The sequence below is a fragment of the Syngnathus leptorhynchus genome, chromosome 6, assembly GCF_054491065.1.
Source record: "Syngnathus leptorhynchus isolate UIUO chromosome 6, UIUO_Slep, whole genome shotgun sequence".
Lineage (NCBI taxonomy): Eukaryota > Metazoa > Chordata > Actinopteri > Syngnathiformes > Syngnathidae > Syngnathus > Syngnathus leptorhynchus.
Genome location: NC_141200.1, coordinates 11,538,718 through 11,564,737, shown reverse-complemented (window position 1 = coordinate 11,564,737; position 26,020 = coordinate 11,538,718). Strand labels below are relative to the sequence as shown.

The window sequence follows — 26,020 nt, the reverse complement described above, 5'->3', positions numbered from 1 at the left end:
CGCATTTCAACAAGAGGCAGCAATGAGACAAGCAAGACTACTTTCCTGAGAATGAGAAGCACTTGATAAAAGTAGAAACGATTAGATGGGGGAAAGGGCAGGACGAAAAAAATAGAGACAGCTCTTGTAACATTCACTTCTTGCATCTTAATAGTAAGAAGGAGAGGTTGAAAAAGAAAAAGAGCGACAGTTGTCACTCATTCTGTGTTCGTTGTTTGAACACAAACAAAATGAAAAAAATACATACAAATTGCGGTGTAATATTCTTTATTATCCACCAAGATATGAAATGATTTTTTTTTTATCTGCTTCGCAATTTGGATAAAGGCGTCTGGAAAGAAAAATAGCCATTTATCACAGGAAATCTCATCTCCCTTTTATATTAGTATGCATTTGGAGCATGGCATTGATGTTTACCATAATACCAAAGGTTGGGAAATACATTGTTCCAGATAAAAGAAATAAGATAAAATCTTTTTTTTTTTTTTTTTGTCAAAACCTTGTCAAAACACATTCGGTGAGATGCAATTTCACAGCTCTGCTAAAGACTGCAGCAGAAATAATGTTCATGTCAAGAGCTCAAAGTCTAAAAATTTAACCATGGGGGGGGAACCCTCCCCATAACAATACACAACCCATAACAATCATTGCAGATAAAAAATGCAGATAGAAAGACTTCACAGCTTTTCTCTGGATAGGCTGCCCTTATTTTTCCTTCAGAGTCTTGTGAGAATTGACAACAGATACTCCAAGGGCAACCATTGTGCGTTTGAGCTGCATAACACTGGAGTGTGTTTACGTGTGAAACATCTCAAAACACAAATGAACTGGAGAGAAAACAAGGCTGTGTGACTGGAGTGGGGAAGAGGGGGACTAAATAATTTCATAGCTGAACAAATGAGTAACAATAGACAAGCACACAAAAACCATGCCTTCTGTCATGCCTAAATAATATTTTCCGATGTCTTCATGCTGTATTCATGCTTAAAAGACACCTGAAAATACTGCAATCAACTCTCCTAAAGTTAGAGCAAATTGCATGCACGCAGTCACTCGAGGAAGCATCTGTCATTTCTGAGCAAAAATATCAACTCAACCCACACAGTCAGAGACAAATTATCTGACACATCTGAAGACCGCAGACTGGGCTGTAGTATTGTTTGCTTTGCGACAAGATCGTGCAAGTTTGATGTGAACTGGAAAAAAAGAGGATGAATTGACCTGGTGGTTCAAACGCAAGTTGTCTGAGCATTGAGCGAAATTGGAAATAGTCCTTCAGCCATGGCAATATAACTACCCAGCAGAGAGCAAGAATATTTTGGCTTAATTTTGCAGCACTGAGGGAATTATAGCCTCATAGCGTGATTCTGATTTTGAAATATTAGATCTTAGAGTCATAATACTGAGTTTCTGCCAGCATGATGCAATTCTGGCAGCTGTGGCTGTTGCTATTTTATTGCACCGACGAGTATGGAATCAGAGATATGGCTACGTATTTATATAGCTTCTCACCATTTGTTATCTGAACAGAGGAAGATAACACATAATTTGATGCACCACGCACCATTGGGGCTTTAGCCACACTGGGGAAAAAAAGACAGTGGTAGGTGGGAAAACTGGATTGAGGCAACAAGGCAGGTTGGAGTGGGGGGTTACTTAAATGTTTTATTCCTTCCTATACAGTTTCAAGTTACATGTGCAAAAATGTATTCAGAAATGCAATCCAAGTACACCTAAATCTTGATTTCTCGTGGACTTTGGGCTCCAGAATTTGGGTAGCAGATGACAATATCAGATTGAATAAGTCATTTTGATGCTATGTGAATTGGCAGCCACTTATTCTACTTCTGTGCCTGGCGAAACTTTTTGACTTGTGAGTGACTGACCTGAACTTCCCGCTTTCCGATTAAAAAATAATCCTAGCTATCCTTAACACTGTAATAAAGCAGTCATAAAGATCAAATATCCCAACTTTTTATCATCTAACGTCTTTAAAGTGGTCAGTGGAACTTTATCAAATCACTAGCGCTAAGGTTTATGTGCTAGTCATTTAGCTTCATACATCCTTATACACTCCATTTGAAATACTATTTGAAAATATATTTACGAGGGCACACATAGACAAACAACCATTCGCACTCACACTAACGAGCAATTTGGATTGTTCAATCGGCCTACTATGCATGTCTTTTGAATGTGGAAGGAAACCAGAGAAAACCCACGCAGGCACGGGGAGAACATGCAAACGTCACACGGGAAGGCCGGAGCTGTATTCAAACCCACAACCTCTGCACTGTGAGGCGGACATGCTAACCAGTGATCCACTGTGCCGCCAAAATAAATAGATAAAGAAATACATTTGAGGTGGTTTCTAAGTGGCCAAATAAAAGGCCAGATTTCAATCATGATACTGTGTGTGAACAGGCAGTTAGTGCTCAAACACTCCATTGTGACTGAGTTCAAGCAATTCTGCAGAGGGCCAAAATTCCTTTACAGCAATGCAAAAAACATGACTAGTAATGACAATAACTTGACTTCAGTTAATGATACAAAGGTGCTACAACCAGTTATTACTACAATTCAATGGACAATTACTGTTCTACAAAGTGCCAGCTATGTTTAGGATTTCTGTCACTTTACAGAATAAAAGCATCCTTTTGAAAACATATTTTACTTGGGCTATGTTGTAGTGAGATATTGAAACTGTTTTCATGATCTTCAAACTTTGTTATGTGATAACCATGCAAAAAAACAAAACAAACACATCTGAAATCAGGACTGGGGCAAATAGTTTTCAACTGCAGTATCAATAGTTGTCAGTGGGATACATGTGATTGTCAATAACAGCTCATTCTTTCTGTATCTAATTTCTTATTTGCTTGAAATAAAACGGTCCAGAAATAGAATTTGTCAACTGGGGCCAAACCATAAAACAATTAAGTAGATGGAGATTATTGGGTCCATCCCCTACCCCTCCACAATGCCTCGTACTAAACACAAACACAATTTCTCATCCTCAAGACAAGTCAAACAAAATTAAACTGAATTACGATAAGCAAAACTACACATTCATCAATATACTATACGTTTGTGCAATTACTGGACATAGAAGTGAACACATAATCAGCTTTCTGATGATCCTATAATCACATTAGAAAGAGAAATCTAATTAGCCTCTATTATACATCAGTTCCCTTCAGCCTCCTTTTGGAACTACCACCAAGGATGACAGAAAAATGACTAAGACCTTTACAATCTTATCCCCCAGCTTCAAAATGCCTTGCCAGATGTATTCACGCTCATAACCCTTGCTGTACAGTCACTGCACTGTCACATATTCTGCACATCGTTCCTCTGTAGCAGAACCTTCTCTCAGTGGCCAGAGACTAAAATAATAATAAAGGCTGATGAGGCACTGCGCCAAAAGGAAATCCCAGACAATGAAAATATAATGTAACAACTATGTTGGGGTTTTTTTCTGCCCAGTAACATCAAGCAACATTATAATGTTTTCTTTCTTTAATCCAGAAATTTTACTCAACATAACTCACCACATGGTATCTCTTTAGAGTGAGCCCCCATTTACTGCAGAGGAGTTGGTGGAGACCCACTGGAAAAAGGTGAAAATCTGTGCAATCGAAAAACTATATAATATACAATGGTCCCTTAATTTACAAGTGATCCAATTTATGAGTTTTCGAGTTTTCCACCTTGCAATCACTTGAGTTAAAATGTGATTCTACACTACTCCAGTCAAGTGAAAGAAATGGAGCAGAAAGTGTGATCCTCCACCGCGACAAGTAAAGATAAAAAATAAATAAATGGAGCAATAAAGTTCGTATCACACTGAGTGGCGAAGGTTAGTGAGTGTTTGCGCACGGCGCAAATGTTGGTTTTTTCATCAAGGTTCGTTCAAGGATGTAGCAATTCAGGCTCATGTTTATGATATGGCACTGGCTTGTAACTCATTTTGTATTCACTCAAATAAAATGAGTGTCATTACGCATATAAATTGATATGCTTGAGAGTTTAAATTAGCATTATAATTTCTAGAAATAAGGATGAGATGCTAGCAAGGTAAAGTTTTCTTTGCAATACTCTACCTTTCTTAAAATTCTTACTACACAAGTGAGTGGTTATCATAAAAAAGGAAAATTAGCAAGTCTTGTGACCTGGCATTATCATACGCTAAAAGAAATTAATATGAAAGGTTTGCAGGCAAGTCTAAAGCATGACAAGTCAGCACTAAAAAAAGAGCGGTGGGCTACAGATTTTGTGGCCGAGAGAATTCTAACACTATCAGAGTTAGTGCCACATGGAGTGTTAGGACAATCATACTTGACAGCAACATCTTGAGAGCAAACGAAGCACGTACAGTTACAGTGCATGATATGTTCGACTCACATTGCCATGGTTGATGAAACCGTGTTCCTTTGCGATGCGATCAGCCTCCTCAGGGCCTCCATTAATCTGGACAGCCCAAGCATTGGTGTAGACCTCTGCAGTATCAATCCAATTCAGTTCTGCTGTCAGGACAAGGACTGTCCATACGTGCAGCAGAGCCACCTGGGCATCCATGACAAGTGAAAGAAAGGGCAGTGTATTTGTGGGTCTATCACTGCGTTGCAGCCAAATTGGAGCTGCACTCTCTTGTGGTGGTAAAGTAGAACAGTGGCCTAGAGATGACAGAACACAAAGTGAGTGATAAAGACAAATATTTTCTTGATGGTTTCACTTCTGGGTCAGAATCCCCCACTTACACCAAAGCGAAAAGTAGACAGCACAGCCACAATGTTAATGAGGCCGTGGTTGGCAGTCAGACTTCACATGACTTTTTACAACCCATTCAATAAAAATGCCAAGCACTGTTAAGGAGACATACTATACATTTGTGGTGATGATTATGAAATGTACATCCTTATTCATAAAAAAAGAACTGTGTGTACGTGTTTGAGGTATGTATTTTTTTAATTGGATGTAATTCAATACTTTTTGCATTGTGGTATCAATAATAATCAATCAAAGGGAAATTCATTTCGGATTTTCTGTACTCCACGCTGTTTGAAAATTTGATATTCAATTGAAATTGACATGTGACGCAAACATTTGTTGTACAGGACTTCAGCATTTTAGTCATTTCTGCTAAATGATCAGCAGTCAGTTGGAGACCAATGATATAATGACAATTGTCTTTGTCCCGTCTTGTTACGATCCACAATTATTTAAGACAATAGGAATCAAACTGGAATGTTATCAACAAAACCCAGCTAAATTACGACTAATAGTCTGCTACTGGGGATTTTTAGGCCATGAAAAAAAAAAAAATCTCTAATGGACGACCCCATCCCCCAATTATACTGTTAAATGGAGGTTACACAGTACATGCAGACTGTACATAGAATGACATGGAACAGACAGAAATGTAACAGCGCATGTTTCCTGATCTTGAGGCAGCAGTGTCTTTTCAAACGCCAAACCTGTTCTATTTAAAAACTGAGCACTTGCAAGGAAGTCAAGTATTGGTTTACTGTTCTGAGACACAGAGGAACTCAAATACAGCAATTCCCATTGACTCAACAGCAAAAAAAATGTGCTGCTTAAAAAAAATGTTACATTCTTCCTTTTCTATGCTAGATTCTTCCAGTCAGCTCATCTTATAGTTTTTTTATTCATGCAAACAAATCTGGCCAAAATGTAATTTGCTGGCTTCACAGGTGAATAGTAAGTAGGTAGCACAACATAACCAGCTCTTGAGTTCTATTTCAGGCTGTGCTCAAGTTAAATCAGCACCCACCATGCTTCGGGCTGCCCTCTAAAAGAATGCACAAGAGTATGTTGCTGTGATTGTGCGGAAGAACGTTGGCAGGTGAGTGTCCATTCATAAGAGCAGATGAAGTTCAGTATGACAGGAAAAAATTGCATATTGCACTGCGCTTAGTCAGGACACACAGTAAGAAAAGAGCTTTCACCTAAGATGCACTGGAAATTGAGTGAGCAGTGAGATAGAGTAGCTATTCATCAGATCAAATTTTTTGCTCTTACTGCAATTCGACAGTGGGACTTCCAGAAAATGCGGTCTACGCATTGCATGCAGCAATGGCCCCATGACTAAACAATATCTATAATAACCTCTTGTCTTCCTATATTGTTCTCTGATGCTTGACTGTTTTGTGTCTTCTCGAAATACTGTTTCCAATGGTCTTACAGCGGAAATTGATCTGCACTGCTGAAACATTTTCAACACATGACAAGGTTAGGTCAAGGGTGAATCTATAATATTGTAAAAACAAATGAACATTTCCTCTACAAATAAATAGGTAGCAACTGCATGGATATGTATGCACTATGCAGTGTATACAGTATTTGTGTGTTGCATTGCTTCAATACTAAACTAGAATCAAACGATATTAACTGGATTAAATGACAGTTAAGGTGGAATCTTAAAATCTTACTGTTTGTCTTGCTATGGTGACCTTGACCCCCCAATATCTTAACACCCATCTAAAAAGGAAAGTTAACAAATCTACGATGGCCATAATTTACAAGTTGTATATATCGCTTTATTTACCCCGACCTCACTTTTGATTTTATTAACGTGAAGCTTGATTGGGGGGCGGGGAGTGGGGCGTTTGTTTTTCTGAAAGTCAAGCCTACAAAACAGTTAATTTACTTGTTATTAATTCCTACCGCACGCAAATAGATGCAATTGATGAGATCAGTTGTCTAATGAAGGAAGGCGTGGATAATTATGAAAAAGAATGAATGCTGGCTGTTGTAGGCTGTAACGTGCATATAAAGCCATGGATATGAAATTGACTATATGCAATAGAAAAAAATGCTTTAGTTGTCATATGAATAAAAATAATCCACGAGTGACAGAGTCTTACCTCCTACAAACTTCAGAGAGGACGCGCAGCGGAGAGCGTCTTTGTGGTGCTCATTCAAGCCCCCTCGAAGAGGTCCACCTGCATTGGATCACAATGCCAAGGAGCGAGACTGGGGACGGATTCGCCATCACTGGGCAGACTGGTGAGATGCTTGTCGGCAGCTCTGGCACGGATTTATGGCTAAAATAGAAATGAGGTTTCTGCTAACGTTTCAGTTGCACCCGCCCACTTTGCCATAGCGACCCTCCCTGTGGGGAACACGTTTTACTCGTAGTTTCATCAACAACAGAAATGCGCTCGTACCGTGACATGTCAAAATCCAAGACGTCATGCCACTCCATCCCTCTTCTTCAACCGGGCGGGGACTGATCCTTTCTCTCGCCACTTGTCCTTTAACTTTGCAATTATATTGGCGGCTCAAGATGAAATCCAATGCTAGCTTGTCCAACTTGCCATCCTCAGCATGATTTTTATTTTGCCGGTGACTTCAACCTTCGAAAGCAATTCCTCTTTCCTTTAAACGCCGTTCTTCTGTTCATAAGACAGAGTTGCACAAACGTAAATGGGTAAATTGAAGCTGCGAGGGGGTCAGAGGAGGATGGGAGCTCTTGAGAGCTGCAAATGACAACAAACCTGCTCCTTTGTCCGGGAAATGCGTCACAGCAAAAGCGTGTAGAGAGCGTGCCTGACTCGTGAAACCATAATTGCTCGGAGGGGCGCGGCTAAAGGTCATTTAAATTGTCTTCTCTGCGTTTATACAAGAAATAATTAATTTGGATGAATGTTGACTCATGTTCTAGCAATAGAAGAAGAGATAGAACCAGGTAAATCGTTTATTAATCACAGAGAGGATACTACAGCGGTGCAGGGTAACGCATCAAGATAATAATAAAATTAATAATAATAATAATAATAATAATAATAATAATAATACATTGTACAAGTGTAAGACGTTTTCTACAACTTCTCTTAAAAACCACATTTTTAAGTGACACGTCTCGGGTTTGAGTTTATCATTTGCGTTAATCTGTCCAGATTTGGAGTTTCTCAGTTAATTTCTGTTACACCACCCAGAAAGAAGAACATATTTAAATATAATATTTAATTATAAAATATTTCACCCGCCCTCCTCAGTGACTATATTAGTTAAAAAAAACAACAACACTTCTGCATGACATTGAATCCTAATTGACAAATTTCATCCTTGACTAGAAACACTGGATTACCACGACCCCCCCCCCCCCACACACACACACACAGACGCACTGATGACAAAAATGCCCATTTAAAAATAAAACTATTGTAATAAATATAATTTTTTTTATGAAATATTTTTTTTATAAAATCACTTTTTCATCGTTTCTGTCAGAATAAATACAAGTATTTTATCTCAATACAATAATTTACCCCTGATAGAAAAAGGGGAGGGGGGGGGCGCTCTTATTTTTATTACAGTGTGGCAGCGTCATCTTGTGGAATTATATTTACATTACAGTTAAATTAAACCATGTACTGGAATAGAGGGCGCTACAGCAGCACAGGACCAGTCTCGCCTGTTGGCTCGAATGCGTTTGCGCCGTACTATGTTAGAACGGGATAGTTATCCCGGAATAAGATAGCATGCATGTACAGTTGCCCCGGATATAGTTTTCCCTTAGTTGCGGCATCCCCATTTGACAAGCCCGTATTAGATCGTAGATGTCTCGCTTTAGGAGAAGAAGGCGAGCACGTACTTCGAGGACATGCACTTTTGATATACGGTGAGCGAAGCAAGTGGTTAAATGTGCAATGCATTATTTAATTTAGATGGTCAATTTTAGTTTGCACGTCATGAAAATCCTGAAAATGTTATGAGATTTTAAAATGCATTTCTATGTCTTTAAAATTATTGTAAAATAGATTTTCGTAAAAGTTTCAAGTTATTAAAGTTTTGCATGGATAATACTTCAAATATATAAAATTGAGTTTAAATAAATGATTGAAACAATAAAATACGTCCAATACCATCTTTTTAAAGTGATTTTTGTCTTCGTTAACTACAAATTTGAAAAATGTCTGTTACTGCGTGCATTTCGAAGTCATGATTTAAATCTGTCTACGTCATCTTTCGTTGTGAGACAAGATAATAAACGGCAACACAGTGAAACGCGATAAACAGCGTCACTCAAGTCACTCAAAATGAGATCGTGACTTTGGCTCACCGAGTGATAAATTACAAGAGACATTCATCGGCGGACACACGCCTCCCTAGTACATATATCTTATTTTATACCAAGTAAAGTTTTTGCATGATACACTGTCCGACTCTGAACGCTCATTGCGCATAGTTTCAAAAGGCATGTGATAATTTTCTTCAACACGAACTTTTATTTAGGTTTTTCTCTACCTGCTGCTAATGTCGAAGGGGTTGCCAATAATAATAATAATAATAATAATAATAATAATAACAAATAGAACTTCGGTAAATGTATAATACATTATAAAAAAAAGGTTTATGGGAAATAAATTCATTGAGATGTTCAAATGATTTAATCCAAAAAATAAATAGTTAGCCCTATTCACTTGGATCAGTAGTGTCAGGACTTTTTCTTCCCAGGTCAACGTACAAAAAATGCTTTTAGAAACACCCCTGGACTCAATAACAACAGATTCACATCTGCATACTTAAAACCATAACAGAACTGTGCTGTACGAAGCTTGCCTTGGCAACACATCCTTATCGAATGATGTGTCGGTGTTTCAAAACCAGGGTGGGAGAGATGAGAAGGAACCTTTCTCCCGCCTTAATTGCCACCCAGGATAAAAATGAAGCAGGCACTAAATGCTCCTTTTAGTCTATGCAGCAGGTTGCTGATAAATGCATGGTAATGGTTTGGATACACGTGATTTAAACCATGCAAACCTTTTGGAACCGCCCTGGCCCTTTGAAAGAATAATAATTGAGAATCAATCGTGCAAATTCAAACCAACTTTAACTCTACTTGCAGCTCAACAAGGAAATAATGGAATGAAAATATGGAATGAAATATGAAATAAGGACTTAGTGTATTTGCAATGGATCTTGAGTAAAGTGTTTGGAAAAGTCATTTCTGAAACAAAAGAACTGTGGCGCATGAACCCCATAAATTAAAGACACAAGTTGGGATATATTTAATTCTGATTCTTCACAATGTTGCAGATAATCTCCAGCGAGCAGAAAAATGGACCCTCGTTGCAAGAGGCACGAGCGAGGCAGCAACTGGACCGACCAAGAGATTGTGGAGCTGCTGCAGTTGTGGTCAGACGAGTCTATCCAGATAGAACTGGAAAGCTCGTTGCGCAACCAGCGTGTGTTTGACCGCATCGCACTCATTCTGCGTGAAAAGGGCATGTACCGCACAGGTGATCAGTGCAGAGAGAAGATTAAAAAAATGAAGTTGGAGTATCGTCGTATTAAGGAGAACCACAAACTGAGATCTTGGAAATTCTACGACGTGATGGATCGGGTCTTGGCAAACCGACCGGCTATCACATACTCCACTCAGGGTGGAACATTTGTTGCGCAGCAATTGTTTCAGAATCCAGATGGAAGTGACTCATTTTTCCAGGGGCATTCCTCACTCGGCTCTTTTGGTCCAACTTCTTCGGGTGGGTTTCTGTTTGGTCAGCCCCCTAGAACTCAGAATCCACTTGATGTCAAATGTGAGAATGCTAAGCAAATTCTCTCAAATGCTGATGTTGGACGACCAGATCTGTGTTACAGATCAGGAGATGAACAGGAAACAGATGGACAATCTTTTCTTGGAACAGAGGATACACTCGGTCAAGGAGACAATTCTGCTCATTCAAGAATTTCCCCCTCAGGTTGTTGATTGCTACAGATATTGCATCACAACATTACTGCTACTTGCAAAATTTTATCCGTCCATCCATTTGTCCATCCATTTGTCCATCCATTTGTCCATCCATGTGTCTATCCATGTGTCCATCCATCCATCCATCCGTCCATCCATCCATCCATCCATCCATCCATCCATCCATCCATCCATCCATCCATCCATCCATCCATCCATCCATCCATCCATCCATCCATCCATCCATCCATCCATCCATCCATCCATCCATCCACACACAGTTTTATTATTTTGTATAGAGGCATGTCTCTAAGCAATCATGTCACCTCATGCTTTTCTCACGTCCGCAGATTCAGCTGACTTGAACGTTGATGCGTCTGCTTCCCATTTAGGCACTGTTCCTGTGCCACATGACGCATCAAGGGAGGGCCTCCGTCCCCTGGCTGCCTTAAAACAGAGGAGACGTCGTAAGGCAAAGGCAGGGAAAAGCGCGTGTGGCCACGGAAATGGAAAGTGTTGCAGCCAGGGGCCTCTCAACAAAGCTCTTGCCAGCGTCCTCATGTGGCAGCGGTGTGCTGAAGATCGCCTCCTCTCCTGGGAAGAAGCACGACTAGAAAAGGAGTTGCAAGCTGATGAGCGCAGACAGCAGCAAGAAGAGAGAAGAATGGAAAAGGAGCACCAGCATGAGCTGCACCTGTTTAACATGCTTACGGGGGCGTTAAGTGCCATTAGACAGGGTGCTGTGACCACAGAAACAGCGCCCACTAACATCCCCGTTCCTCCGCTAGATCATCGGTCAGCTGTACTGGCGACTTCAACTGCTTCCTCTTCGCCATCTCAACCATATACACACACTCCCTCTGCACACTCCACTAAGGGGATAATAAAGCCGGACCCACAACCATCAGTCAGGGCCTGCACAACAGCCGAGAGTGCTTTTGCAACTCCGAGAAGTGTCAAGTCTCCTGAGGCCAGCGTGTATCTGTCCAATCGTGGGAACAGTATTCGACAGCACCAAGGCATCCTCCAGGAAGGCTTTGCTCAATATAGAGAAAACAAATATGACATTGACAACCCTAATGTGAGTCACTTATTCCAGTGACTGTAATATTATATAATAGATAATATAATATAATAGATAGGTTTTGTAAATGCTAAAGTGGCTATAGGTATGTCTCTGTGCCCCGTGTTGCAGGGTGTCATCAATATGGGAACAAGCGAGAACAAGCTCTGCTATGATCTTCTTCATAAAAGGGTAATTATTATGTGCTTTATTTTCATACATCAATACAATACAGTACAAGACAGGAATACGATTTTACTTTCGTTTTTATTGCAGTTGACCCAATCTGACATGCTTCGTGTTGACCCAGCACTGTTACAGTATGGTGATTGGAGGGGACATGCATTGTAAGTGATTTGATTTCATTTAGATTTAAAAAGGACAATTTCCAATTATTCTATTTCAATGTTGTGTTTCAGCCTGAGAGAAGTGGTCGCAGAGTTTCTAACTCACTACTGCTGTTCTCCAAAGCTATTGAAAGCGGAAAATGTAAGGGGAATTTATGGATCTCAAAATTTAATGGTCACTAGTTAAATGCTAATTTTTTGCCATTTGTCACAGTTAATGTATTTATTTAGCTAAAAAAAAGTTGTATTTGAATTTTTTTGAAATTTATTAAAAATACAAAATGCACACTTAAATGCTAAGTTAATAACAACCCAATTTGGGTTCAAAATTGGAGAGACCCAGGAAGTTGGGTCAAATGTTGCTCAAAACAACCCTTTTTTTTTTTTTGTACAATAAAACCCAGCAACCCAAAGTATGGTCAAACTGAAACCTTAAACCATAACATCAACTGTTTCCTCTAAATATGACAGCGTAAATGAGAAATATTTGCTTTATTGAAGAAGAATGAATCTAGTGCATGTGATCAAAGATTAATGAGGGAATTGTTTTTGTGTAATTTTTAATGAAAGAAATCACCCCCTACTGGCTTTGCAGGCTTTAGGCGATTCTCCAACTAATTTGAACTAAAAACAAGGCTGCACTCATTGTCGTACAGCTGATGTTGCCAAATCAGTTAATTTGAATTACTTGATTAGCCAAATCGCCATTTAATTAAGTAGTTTAGTGTGCTCGTGTGCATCGTCAGGCCTTTTATGTGCCAACAAGGTTCTTTGCGGCTGTGAAATAACACTGTTCATTTGTGTACTTTGTCAGGTTGTGGTGATGAATGGATGTAGTGCTCTCTTTTCGTGCATTGCAGCAGTCATTTGTGACCCAAAAGGTAGGTCCCCAAATGTACATAGTAATACATAACTTGTTTTTGTATTAAAATAAATCCTGTGAAACACTATGGGAGAAGATTTGCTGCTCTTTTGTTGGCAAGAGTGTTCTGCAAAATATTAACATCAGTAGTGCTAATTATTGTGGCCCACATGATTTGATGTGAAGCATTTATTAATATAATGTCCCCGACTAAATATATGCCCTTAAAGGTTGGATTTTCCGCCCTCTTTTTTAATTTTGGTCCTATATTATATTAAAAAAAATGAATTTATTAGAAGGTAAAGAAAACATCTCAATTAGGGGCACCGATATCTATAGAGGGCAATGTATTTGTAGATCTGTTTACTCTCCCTAGAGTGCAAATTGGTGAAAACATGTTGTGTTTCTGCTTGCTTTGTTTACTAAGAACAGTTTGTAAAAGTAAAATTTAGCAAGGACAGGAGTGGTTGGTGCTGGAGCCTATCCCAGCTGACATCTGGCAAAAGGCAGACTTCACTCTGAACTGATCGCCAGTCGCAGTGCACATGTAGAGACAAACTTGTTGTTTAGTTCCTCTTTCAGCACAATACATGTTTCATTTTATTAGTGTGTGTTTCCTCATTCTATGTTCCAAGTTCTATTGCCGTTCAAATCACCCTCTTTTTTTTTCTTGTCTTTGTTATAGATGCCATTCTAATTCCTAGCCCTTTCTACGGTGTTATTACTGAGGACCTGCAGTTGTACAGTGACGTCAAGTTGTTTCATGTCCCACTCCAATGTGAGGTAGAAGCCTTCATCTTGTATTTATTTTTCGCTTCTTAAGCAGATATACAGTAGGCCCTTGAACAATTGTACCTTTTCTGGGAATTGCCTTTCCTTCAAGCCACCAGTTGCTCATTTTGTTTCTTTTTAAGTGAGATCTGCTATTCGCGGGTTATTTTTCCAGACTTCTTTTCTCCTTCATTGCAATTATGTGGGCACATCAATTATTTACAAAATTGTGCCTCTTCACAGTCAGGCTCTGTCCTTGTCCCTACACACATGTGAGGTTTCTGTACTGCCTTGATTATATATACATTTCAGTAGCACTCTTTGTCATGTTGTACTTACTACTACTTAAGTTAATGTTATACAGTTGGCTATCTGTCCCTTGTTTTTTGCAAAATATTTATAGGATGGTAATAATGATGGTCGTCTTTTTCATCTCACCGTGAGCAAATTGGAGGAAGCTATAAAAAGGGCGAAGCAAGAGGTAATCCATGCATGTCTTTGTTTCACATTCAATATTTCGAAAAAGTGCTAACCCAGCTAAAGCAGATTCTTGAAACCTCACATCCTGTTTCACTGACGAATAACTGTTGCATTTCAAATAGGGGGTTATCATTCGGGCCATTATACTAATGAACCCGCACAATCCTCTTGCTGAGATCTACACCCCAAAGGAGATGCTTTCTTTCTTGGAATTTGCTAAAAGGTAGGGTCTGCTCCTCAGTTACCACATGCTGTGGTAAAGCATAACATTTAACAGAAGATACTGTACAGTGGCTCTAAAAAGTTTACTGCCAGATTTTTAAGGTGTACCGTCAGAGTTCCCACATTGAAGTCTTGATGGGTAAAGGGAGCAATATTGTACAATTTGATAAATATTTGGTGTTCCAATTTTCTTGTCTAGTCTTGTATTGGCCAATCTCCCTGTTTTATTTTAATGCACGGCACCATGTTTGGAATGGATGTGATGTCAAGTCGTGGGATGTCCCTGGCACCCATTGCTTGGATGGAAATCGGTCTCTTCTTTTATTTCCATCAAAAGGGCTCTGTTGGGCCAAACCAAAAAAGGCAGACGAAAGCAAGCGCGTCAGCCCCACCTGCTTTCTCATTCGACATTGAGACGTTGGATATATTTATCTATTTACCTTGCATCAGTATTGATGCTGGAAAGTTGCGAGAATAACTCAGATGCCGTGTTGAATTGAGGAGGCGGCCAAGCCAAGACAGTTGTGAACGCCTTTGCGTCACGGCTCTCCTTCTTCCAAGCAAAACTTATATATTTCTCCCTAATTCTGAGCTACGTAGGTACGCTTTAGGAATCAGCATATTGTCAAGTGCAGCAATATGATCAGGAAGGCCCTTAATTTTTTGTTGTTTTGTAATTGCGATTCCCAGCGCAATAGCCTCCGTATATCTTTCCAGTTAGTCAGCTGCTGTAAACATAAATCACTCTGGGTTTTTCTTATTATGTATTATGCTTTAACGTTATGCCATGTTGTCTTTGTTGTCAATCATCATACATTTTGCACTACATAAGGTATGTCGAGCTGACTATTCAGTATCTGTCTCCTGTTTTAGAAATGAGATCCATGCCATCATAGATGAAGTGTACATGCTGACAGTATTTGATGAGTCAGTAACATTTCACAGTGTCCTCAGTCTGGAAAGGTACAGTGTTGTTAACCTATCCTCTTTATTATTACTCATGTATACCCTTTATCATGATAATTATGGATGGAGATTGCCTCTTAAGTGCTAATGATGTGCCCTTATTTCAGTTTGCCCGACCCACAGAGGACACATATAATGTGGGGGCTGAGCAAGGTACGTGCTGTGCAGTATCACATTATGTGGAGGACTTTTTATTTTTTTTATGACTCCTGACAGAACTGTAAATTCTCAGCTTTTCCTCGCAAAAGATTTTCTGTCAGAGCCATTTCGCTTGTTGACTTCATCTTGCCCTTTCCAGGACTTTGCAATGGCTGGAAACAGATTAGGGACTCTTTATACTGAGAATCAAGACATTGTGGAGGCTTTGGCCCAATTGGGCTCATTCCATGGTATATCTGGGATAACTCAGCAACAGGTTGCACAACTTCTTCAGGACAGAGGTATGGTTATGTGACTTGGAGAAAACATGCTATTGTAGTTTTGACCTCAGTGTTGTTTGTTACATCGAAAGATTATCCTATATTGCGGAAAACTTGTCAGTTTTGCGTGACCTACCAGGAGACATTAAAAAACGGTTAGTTGTTTAGTCAGAGAATGCATGTAGTCTGTCACAGACATGTTATTGATTGTTTGTTGTCTTTTCCAAACTTTAGATAAGGTTTAGATGGATTTTTTTGGGACAAAATGCACACTCATTTCTTTATTTATTAGAACAAAGCACCCATTATAAGAAATAATATGCATTTACATTTTAAATGCATTGGTTTTAACCTTTTTGTCGCAAAGCACATGATCGCAGGTTTGATAGATGATGACAAAGGTGTCTCTGGTCACATTCAAGTCTTTCATAGGCAATCAGATGTCAATGCATTTGAAATTTAAATTTGCACTTAAACAGCGGAAAGTAGCATTTCCCAATCCAAGCTGTCACGTCATTGGGTTATCCTTTCTTTGTTAACTTTGGTAAACCTGCATGTAGATCAGCTGGCATAGTTGAGGTTGAAATTTAGCTTTAACCTGTGTCCCTCTCCTACTTCAGCTCGTGCTGCAGATCGTGCTGAACAAACAGCACAATGTGTAACACAATGTAAACTAGTGCTGTGAAACTAATGTTGCCTCTTACTGTCATGGTGTCGATTGGATAAGCAAGCAGTTTTTGCTAATGATGCCTCTCACTGTCATGGTGTAGATTGGATAAGCAAGGAGTTTTTGCCTGAGAACCGACGCAGATTGAAAGCTGCTCACTGCTACCTGACAAATGAGTTGCAGAAAATGGATATTCACTACCTGGACAGGCCTGCTGTTTTGTATGTCTGGGCTGACTTCAGGAAGGTAACTTGAATAAGGTCACATTGTAATGCTGTGGTTGCTGGGGTTGATAATCAAATGCTAATTTGTGCAGAGGTAATTGGATTGCAAGGAGAAAGTCATTGTCATTAAAAACATTTTAATTCACGAGGTTTGATGTCAACTTCTTGTCTGTTTTGCTAGTTTCTCAGAGCCCCTTCATTTGAGGAGGAGTTGCGGATGTGGCGGTGCTTCCTCAAACACAAAGTTGTATTGAGCTGCGGGCAAGCCTTCTCCTGCTCCACACCTGGCTGGTTTCGCATCGTATTTGCCGACCATCAGCACTACCTCCAACTTGGTCCGTCAATATATCTACACTGTAGTCATACAGTATTTAACACAGCCCAATAGAAAGGCATCAATTTACTGCTTAGTATACTTGCAATAAGCATATTTCGGTATAAATTCCACTGGTGAAGAAATGCTGAAGAGATTTCTTGCATTTCTACCGAATATTATGACTAGCCAGGAGAGTTTACTCTGTCATGCTTTTAGCTTCAGCTTTAAAGTTTTAGTTCCTAGTATAAAATGAGCACTAAACACATTAACTGCAAAACAAACAAGTTCTGATATTGATCTCAGTTCATACATGAACTGAATACCAATTATTGACTTGTTTTATGTTCATTTTGTTGACATTGTTTTAGGTTTGAAAAGAATTGGAGAGGCCTTAAAAGAAATCAAAGAAAGCAGTATGGACAGGGATTCCTTCATTGTCAAAGAAGGCAGTGAGGAGAACAAGAGACCAGTGAAAGAGGACAGTGCTACTTCAGACAATGCCACAATTGAAAATTCAACATCATCCCCCCAGAGCAAGTCATCAGACCAGCTAAAGAAAAAGGAGAGTTCTGTTCCTGACACAAGCTGGCTCGCCCCTGATGAGTTTGTCTTGCAGGACTGCCAAGCCTCTAAGCCTGCGGAGAGCCTGGACTCTCTGATTGGTACACTCAAGCATCAAATCCACTCTTCTGATTGGTTGGAAAAGAACACGCCAGAGCGGTCTGCAGAGGAGGACCCAGAGATTCTTGATGTGTTTCAAACCCTGTTGGCACGAGCCAGAAAGTAAAGTTAGGGATGAACAGGCAAAGATATGGCTGCCAATTTACAGTTGGCAGCACTCAATAATCCCTCCTTTGACTGACTTTATGGCAGTTGATTTTCTGTTTTTTTTTTTTTTCATATCTGTAATCATGCCTTAGAGTTGAATGTTAATGGGTGATTAATTTCACATTCCAGTCCATCCATAATCAAGATATTTATAAGCTGAATTAAATGCCAATTGTAATTAAACTACAACAACCCGCAACGTTTATGATGTGCCAATTTCCTGTTATTTGAATTTGCCTTTAAAACACTCATAACAGCATGTTTTATATTATTATTTTTATTTGACTTTTTTTTTAGCCATAATGGCAATTGAGAGATTTGATATTCTTATTTCCTTTGCCGACCTGGTTGATTTGAAATATATATTGATAATAGTTGCTATATACAGTATGCTTTATGGACAAAAAGTATGACACACCTGCCATCACCATTGAAGAAATGAGGTGAAGAGACAAGGTCTCCCCTCGCAGCTGACACTCGAGTGTGGAAGTGTGTGTCTCTAAAAATGTTTGACTCATCCTGCTCATTGATGCAAGGCTAGAGGCCCTGGCTCACAATTTTGGTTGTAGTTCTTCCTCAAACTGTTTGATAAGCTTGAGCACTAGCGGAACTAAGAAGTGGGAGGGCAAGGTGCTCCTGAAAAATGCCCAGATAATTGACTTTTGGGGTACATATTTTTCCAGGGGTTTTCTTTTTTACCTCAACATTTTCACCTGACCCTGTATCAGCATTTTCTGAATAATGTTTTGGGGGTTTATTATTATTATTATTACTATTATTAATTTTTTGGGCGATAAATACATTTTTATGTCATCTCATCGTGTACTGATACAGAATTAAACCACATGAGGTATGCGTTTCAGATTCATTGTCTAGTTGGCTTTGTAGCTACTGTACTGTGCAACATATAAAACCTTGTGAGGGTAGTTCTGCCTCACAGAATGGAAAAGAAAGGGGGGACGATTTGTGACGCTACTTTGAATAGTAGATGGGGAGGCTTTTGCTGTTCTATCAAATGGAATAACACCAACAAAGTATCTCAGACAAATCTGAACGCATATCTGGCTCATTCTCACTTATTTTGTAATTGGTAAGCTTTCTTTTAATGTTTCAAATAATCAAACAACCTTGTGCTTCCTCAAATAGGCCAACCCTGTATTGTTTTCACTTTCACTATGAGATCGTGGGCCACAGAGATGTCACGGCAACATGCTACTAAAGGAGTTTCCAGTTCAATGTAGGCGGAGTATGAGTGGGTGATGAGCACAGCAAAACAAAAAAAAAGAAAACGTGATTCAAGGTGTTGAATACAGTACAGAAGAGGTACAGTCAAGAAAGGCTGAGATGCTTTGATTTGGCTTTGAACAAAGGTAAGGTGATGACTTATCATCATTTGACATCATTATACAGGTTAGGATTGGATCATGAGAACTTCTGCTTCTGTTTGCCCTCTCTTAGTGCTCTTAATATGAAGTTGCCAGAATTCAAGGACACGATCAGTCGCTTCAGATTCACACAATGTTGTGTGGGGCTTGGTGGTTGCCTGTGTGTGTCTTATGCAGTCTGGACACCATTCTGGTTAAAGGATGGCGGACTTTGGACCGAGAGGAATAAGACAAAGGGTGACCCTGTCATTGATGGTGTGATCTTCAATGGTAAGCATGACATCTCAATTCGCACGATTCTGATGGCTTTTAAACATAAAGCAATGTCAAACCAAATGGTTTGTCTTTTGTGCTGAAAAGAAGCAATACTGCTCTCCCCATTGTCCAGGCTGAGGGAGTCAGCAAACAGAAAAGCCTTTACCAAAGTTGTAAACAAGTCTGAGCATGACGCTGCTCCGAGAAGTGCATTCTTTTCAACAAGTATATCTTACATAAAGTGGATAGAATAGGAGTCATTCAATAGTTGAAAACTTGATCTCTATGTTTTTTCTTTTTAATTTGTAAACTATTATTCTTTGGCAATTGCTGTCGAGGTTGTGTTCTCTACTAATTCCTTATTCCTTCAACATGTCTGCTGCATGCGTGTGTAATATTCCCACGAGAGGCATGCCGTAGTTATGTTAGCTGAAGGCTATATTGACTGTGAAAACCAGGTAAATGTCACCACATCTTAATATTCATGCAGTCTTTTTGAACGCCGCTTATCCAGTTCAGGGCTACCAAAACGCTAGCAATATCTGGAGAAAGTGAAGAAACATACCTCTAATAGTAAATATATTTTTTTTTTGCTCAGGGAAAGATAGACCAACCTGAACCACAACAATCTAACAGTATTACATCAGATATTCTGTGGAATACAAATATCCCAATGTTCTGTTTTGATTGACACTCAGAGACATTTATTGAACTTGTTCATTATCATATTTGTTGTTCTCAGTGGTGCAGACTTGTACCGCATGATTTATTTCTGTTTAAATAAGCAACTGACATGTTTGAGAGTGGATACATCCCATTATGTTGCTTTAGAGTTGTACACTACACAAACCGCTACTACAATAATGATAATCAAATTCTTCAATTAATATGTCACAGATCAATGGAGCATTATCACAAGGGCCACTGGGGCTGAAAACCATCATTTCCGTTTTCTTTTCATTGAAGTTTCGAAATTTCAGAAACATCCAGGCTTTGAAAAGGCATTGGGAAAAAGTGACAGCTTATGTCACAAAGCATAAGTCAATGGAACTAATGATGATCTTATCTCAATGTATTCACAAATTTACTTTGTCAGTGAATATAAGGCATTAGAGCATAATATATTCTATTGCTCTAGTGCTGTACTATAAATGGCCACAAATAGAATTCGTTTATGATTAACTGCTGGAATTTTTTTGTATGATATTTGAAGCGTTAGATACATATAAATATGATTCATTAAAAACCTGGAGATTTGGTTGGAGAGTCTGACAGCTGCAGGGAGAAATACCCTGTCATATCGCTCGGTTACACACTTTGGGCGGTGCATCCTTTCACTTAAGGAGCTCCTCACTGCAGCGAGTGTGTGATGGAGGGGGTGAGAGTCTTTGTCTAGCATGGATGACAGTTTAGCTGAGATCCTCCTCTCTCTCACCTCCTTCATAATTTGCAGAGGGCATCCCAGAACGGAGATGGCATTCTTAATGAGCTTGTCCAGCCTCTTCCTGTCAGCTGCTATAATGCTGCTCCTCCAGCAGATCACTCTATAGAAGATGGCAGAGGCCACCACAGGTCTTACCATCTCAATGTCTCTTCCCTGGATGTTCACTGGTGTGGGCTTCTACGTAAGTCCACAACCAACTCCTTAGTCTTTCCAGTGGTAATGAGGAGGTGGAACCAGTCCATAAAGTCCCTCACAAGTTCTCTGTATACTCGGTCGTCCTCATCAATGATGAGCCTGATGATGGCAGAGTCATCAGAGAACTTTGGCAGATGGATGACAGGTGAGAAAAGTCTGCGGTGTAGGGAGGTGAAGAGGAAGGGGGCTCCGTTTCCTGGGGGGCTCTTACACTACAGAATACAGCCCCTCGACACACAGTCCCAGATTGTTGGTGGTAGTTGGTGAGGTAATCCACAAATCAGCATTGAGGTGTTGGTCCACTCCGGCGAGCTCAAGCTTGTCCCTCAGGATGGCTGACCCGATGGTGTTGAAAGCACTACTGAGGTCCAAGAAAACGACCCACATAGAGCTCCGAGGAGCACTGCTGAGGTCCAACAAAAGGACCCACATAGAGGACACTCCAGGTGAGGCAGAGCTCGTTGGAGCTCGTTGATGGCGCCGTCCACTTCGATGCCGGTCTAGTATGCAAACTGCAGCAGGTCCATAGACGGGTTTACCAGGGACACAGATGGGCAAGGACTAAGATCCATGGCTTCATGAGGTGCAATGTTAGGGCCACCAGTCAAAAGCAACTGGGGTTGTTATGTGTCGATAGCATAGACAGATGAACAAAGATTTGTTGTAAATATACATCTTCAGACCAATTCCTCAGGCAGAACAGATGATGTCTTACAGCGCAATGGTTGGGAGGCACAGCTGTATTACAGTAAAAGTGGGGATTTTTTTTTTTTTTTTTACAAAACCAAATGCAGAGTGAACATCTACACCAACACTGACATTGACTTGTCTTCATTTTCTGACGCAGCCCTGGAAGCAGAGAGAGTGTTTGGGGTTCTGTCCTTCCTGTTGGCGTTGAGCACAGGAGCTCTGTCGCTTGTCTTCGCCCTCTGCTGGACATCAGAGACCGTGCGCTCCTACTCCAACACTCGTTCTCTGCTTATGGCAGGACAGGCACTCTACCCCACCACCTTGTTGCTCCTCACCATGTTATCTACAGGTAATAGATGCCCAAGTTTACTTTTATTTGTCTGAGTAACACTGTCGAAATGATAGGACCCATAGGGGTCAGTTTTTAACTATTGCAGTCAAGTACAATCATCATCTTAAGGACTGGTTGGCGCTGTATCGTTCCAATTCTTTTTTTTTTTTTAACCACAGAGTACTGTACTGTTAGTTATGAAACTAACCCTCATCAAGACTTCTGCTTCAGTTAAATAAAGACATTGTTCGGTAGTACAACTATAAATTGTCTGTTATTTGAATGTGTAAATTTTCTCAATATGCTTTGCAATTCAGGGCTGCATCCAAGCAAAATTCTATTTGGAGGCCACCCCACATCTCCCTTCACAAATATATCTTAGATAAAAAATAACCATAACACAAGATTCCATTTAACATCCTTTCGTAACAGCAAACAGTTAAAGAGGAAGTCATCCCCCAAATTTTCTTTGTTCTGTGCATCCCAACTCGGTGAAACAGTGTTCTGATGAATGTTTCGGGTCAGCTTCATAAACCTGGTGAGCCATAATTGGTTGTGACCTGAGACCTGAGCAACTGTAACAGCATTTTCAGTAGACACCAAGTGCCTCCCGTGTTTGCCTCCTTATTTTATTCCACAAGCGCAATATTAAAATTAGAGCAACCCCAGTAAGTTGGGTCAATTTGAGGAATTGACATAACTTCCCGAGTTGTTTTGCACTAAACAACCAATTTTCGTTTTGGTCCAATTGACCCAACTTTCTGTGTCGGTCGAATTTTTAACCCAGCGATTTTAAGGGTGTATGATATGGGTCCTTTAAATGGCATAAATGGGTACATGGGTATGTTTTGCCACCCGATGGATGGACAGACGGACGACAGACAGACAGACACATAAATCCGTCTACGGTAGTGACAAACAAACAAAAAACAAACAAAAAACAAACAAACAAACAATATTACTAACTTAGCAAATAGTTTTTGGGAAAATACATCCTAAAAAATTATCGTGACCGGACAAGGTGACACAAACGCCCCTCCCCCAAATACACAATGAAAGAAGACATCCATCTGGATTTGGAGAGGACATTTTTTTGTCTTGTCGTATGACGCTTAAATATAGCACACTTTGGAAGCAAAGTCCTAAAATAGCTTTGTTTTCTCTTAACCTCCAAAGAGACTTTGTTGTATTGATTTGGGTTAAATTCAAGAAGACTTTAATGTTTTGCATTTACATACCCTCAAGGGCAGAATGTGTTTAAATAGACTTTTTAACTTTCTTTTCCATTATCATAAAAGCTTGAGGGTACCAATAATAGGCTTTAATGACATTTTAAATGTGGTAACTCGTGGTTTTACTGCTCTTTTCCCCCCATTGACAGGTTTCTTCTTCCTACTCAGCTGGTCCATTTTCACTTATCACCACTATGAAGAAATCTACAAGGACTTCTCAATCTTAGGTTCCTCTTACTGGCTGGGTGCTTTAGGCTGGATCCTACTGTTGGTTGTTGAAACGATCGTCTTCGTCGCTGAGCAAGCTATTGTGCCAGACATTCTCGAAGACCTGGAGAAGGCAGTGGAGTCATGGAGGGTCACCTCTCAGCCGAGTCGTAGCTTCAGTGAAGGTTGTCCTCACCCTGCAGTCAGTAAAAGTAAGCTTGCTCCAAAGAGGTACATGTCAGTACCTTAAATGGACCACATTACTTGGATATGACAGACAATATGAGTGTAATAATTTCACATGAAAATGCTGAGCAGACTTCATGGAGAAACTGGCAAGCAGTATGAATATTGAGGACATTTTCCAACCAGATTGACTCGTAACAAAAACTAAACAAAACAATGTAGCCCGATTTACTAAAAGTGACTGGCTCCACAATTTGCTCGCGACTAGTCTTCTTGCACAAAGTACAGTATAGCGGGTAAAGGCTTCAATTATCTGCAACCCTAATTAGGACAAGCACTACAGAAAATGGATGGATGATGAGTCTCACCATCAATGGATTAAGAAAAAAGAATTACAAAAGAATTAACAGAAACTGTTGAGTTTTTGTTGTTTTGTATTGTGTTACTGAGTTGTACAAATGATTCTGTTGTTGAAATGAATGTTATCTTTGCATAAAAAATGCATCACATTTTTATAAAATTAGTTCATTAATCATCAATTTGCAAATCCTTTTAATGGAGCAATATGTTCCTTCTCATAACGTCATGTTTGTAGATGAACTTGAGAGCTTTGTAAGCAAGTGTCTGCCTCACAGTAGAGCGCTTTTGAGTTTTAATCTCTGCTCCAGCTTTACTGTGCGGAGTTTGCATGGTCTTCCCTTCCTTCTGTGGCAGAACCTGAGTGGGACTTGGTGCACACTACCACGAACATTTTTGTTTTGCCAACGGGGATGGGTAGACGGGTTTACATTTTTCAGTGGGTACAGGCATGGAAGAGTGTCTCTTTGAAATCATGAGCAATGTTGGGGCGCCCTTTTGCTCCTTTTAACACTCCTTATTTACTGCATTGGGTGGTGCCTACCTGAGCATTGGTTGCTAAGCTGTTGAATTTTAGCATGCAGGTTGTCCTCTTTGTTGGAAATATGTGACTCCCACTCTACAAATTGTTCCACAGCATTTGCATACATATTGTAGATACAGACAGTACTGTTTTATACTTTAATAAAAAAAAAAAAACATTTTAAAAACTACTCTACACCAACATGTTACTATCAACATGACTTCATTGGGATTCGATTTATATATTTGTATCCTTTATTTCGTGAATTTCTCCAGACAGTCAAATCCAAAAGTGCCGCATAGAACCAAAACATTGCCTCTTCAGCTGACACAACTACCTTTCACATGGTACTGAAGCTCTATCACAGGTGTGTTTCAAACCCGACTTTGTCACCGAGTCTTATGTCTGTTCAGAGAAAAAGAGAAAAATTACCTCAACTAAATAAACCAAATCCTTTCAAAGCTTTCGTTTGCTTGCTGTATCTGCTGTAACAATGCATACATACATCATCCCAACGTGAGTCGGAAGTGTGTTGCGAAAAGGTTGCAGCTGCCATGTGTTGGGACCACCCGATGACAGACTGCCTCCAAAGGCATTACATTTAACGTTGTCTCGCATTCCCACGAGGAGGCGTAGTACAGACTTGAGACTGCTTAGGCTTGTATGCTGAATGTGCCAAAGTGGGGAAAATTAAGAGGCACCGGCTTTGTTAATTGGGCGTTAATCAGGTGGTGCTCTGATTAAAAGGCAGTTCCGCCCTGTTGGACCCCGCTAATGAGTTTGTTATTAAATCCACAGAGGATTTTGGTCTCTTTTTCAATTTAGCAACAGGGTAGTGCTTAATTGCTGTGTAAATGAGGCAAATGTCCTTGAGGGTCGTCCTGCATCAGCTCTCAAACCACAAATAGAATCCCACCTAAATATAAAACTCGGCAATTCATTGTGGTGTGTACTCTTGTGTCCAGCTGTGCCTCTCAGGATTTGCTGTTGTTTGCTCTACTCTCTCAAAGAAAGCTCTTGAAATCTAATTAAATAGGCGAGAGAGCTGGAAACCCACTTAACATCTAAGGTAGGAGTACTTTTCAAATGGATTCATTTTTCTAAGATTCTCTTGTACAATGTGGTGCCTCGTCCCTTGGCGGTATATGGTCTTAGATAAATTCCAATATCCAGGAACAAACATTTGGACTCCTTGCTTTTGGGCCAATTCGGGAAGGAGGGACGGGGGGGGGGGGGGGGGGGGGCATTGTTTGAAAAGGTCTTCCCAAAAGCTGGTGTGAATCAAGCTAGAGTAAATCAACACGTCAGACGATTATGCACAAAGGAAGCA

The 26,020-nt window shown here is 39.9% G+C and overlaps 3 protein-coding genes across 4 annotated transcripts in view; 2 read left to right on the top strand and 1 right to left on the bottom strand.

Annotated features, from left to right (window-relative positions):
• The window catches only part of furinb (furin (paired basic amino acid cleaving enzyme) b), a 44,361-nt gene extending 36,783 nt beyond the window's left edge, over positions 1-7,578 (bottom strand). The window contains exons 1-4 of the mRNA XM_085914192.1: positions 7,521-7,578; positions 7,191-7,418; positions 6,888-7,067; positions 4,405-4,676 (exon numbers count right to left, since the gene is read on the bottom strand). Of these exons, the coding sequence (XP_085770318.1) occupies positions 4,405-4,578 (174 nt within the window). The 5' untranslated portion in view covers positions 4,579-4,676; positions 6,888-7,067; positions 7,191-7,418; positions 7,521-7,578. The remainder of the gene's footprint in view (positions 1-4,404; positions 4,677-6,887; positions 7,068-7,190; positions 7,419-7,520) is intronic.
• A 914-nt stretch (positions 7,579-8,492) lies between these two features.
• On the top strand, positions 8,493-18,115 carry accs (1-aminocyclopropane-1-carboxylate synthase homolog (Arabidopsis)(non-functional)). 2 transcript variants are annotated; one of them, XM_085914768.1, is made up of 17 exons: positions 8,493-8,647; positions 10,066-10,514; positions 10,617-10,730; positions 11,113-11,801; positions 11,916-11,975; positions 12,060-12,130; positions 12,203-12,272; positions 12,945-13,011; positions 13,678-13,775; positions 14,167-14,244; positions 14,366-14,466; positions 15,339-15,428; positions 15,539-15,584; positions 15,730-15,871; positions 16,621-16,763; positions 16,923-17,076; positions 17,426-18,114. In XM_085914768.1, exons 2-17 carry the CDS (start codon positions 10,088-10,090, stop codon positions 17,842-17,844), a joined length of 2,769 nt encoding a protein of 922 aa, XP_085770894.1. In that variant the 5' UTR covers positions 8,493-8,647; positions 10,066-10,087; the 3' UTR covers positions 17,845-18,114. The 2 variants fall into 2 exon arrangements, with proteins under 2 accessions (XP_085770894.1, XP_085770893.1); XM_085914767.1 differs by having other exon boundaries at positions 10,066-10,730; positions 17,426-18,115.
• A 199-nt stretch (positions 18,116-18,314) lies between these two features.
• Positions 18,315-25,141, top strand: LOC147055957 (uncharacterized). Its single transcript, XM_085914769.1, has 4 exons — positions 18,315-19,255; positions 19,344-19,540; positions 22,012-22,203; positions 23,567-25,141. Exons 2-4 carry the CDS (start codon positions 19,354-19,356, stop codon positions 23,872-23,874), a joined length of 687 nt encoding a protein of 228 aa, XP_085770895.1. The 5' UTR covers positions 18,315-19,255; positions 19,344-19,353; the 3' UTR covers positions 23,875-25,141.
• The last annotated feature ends 879 nt before the right edge of the window (positions 25,142-26,020 follow it).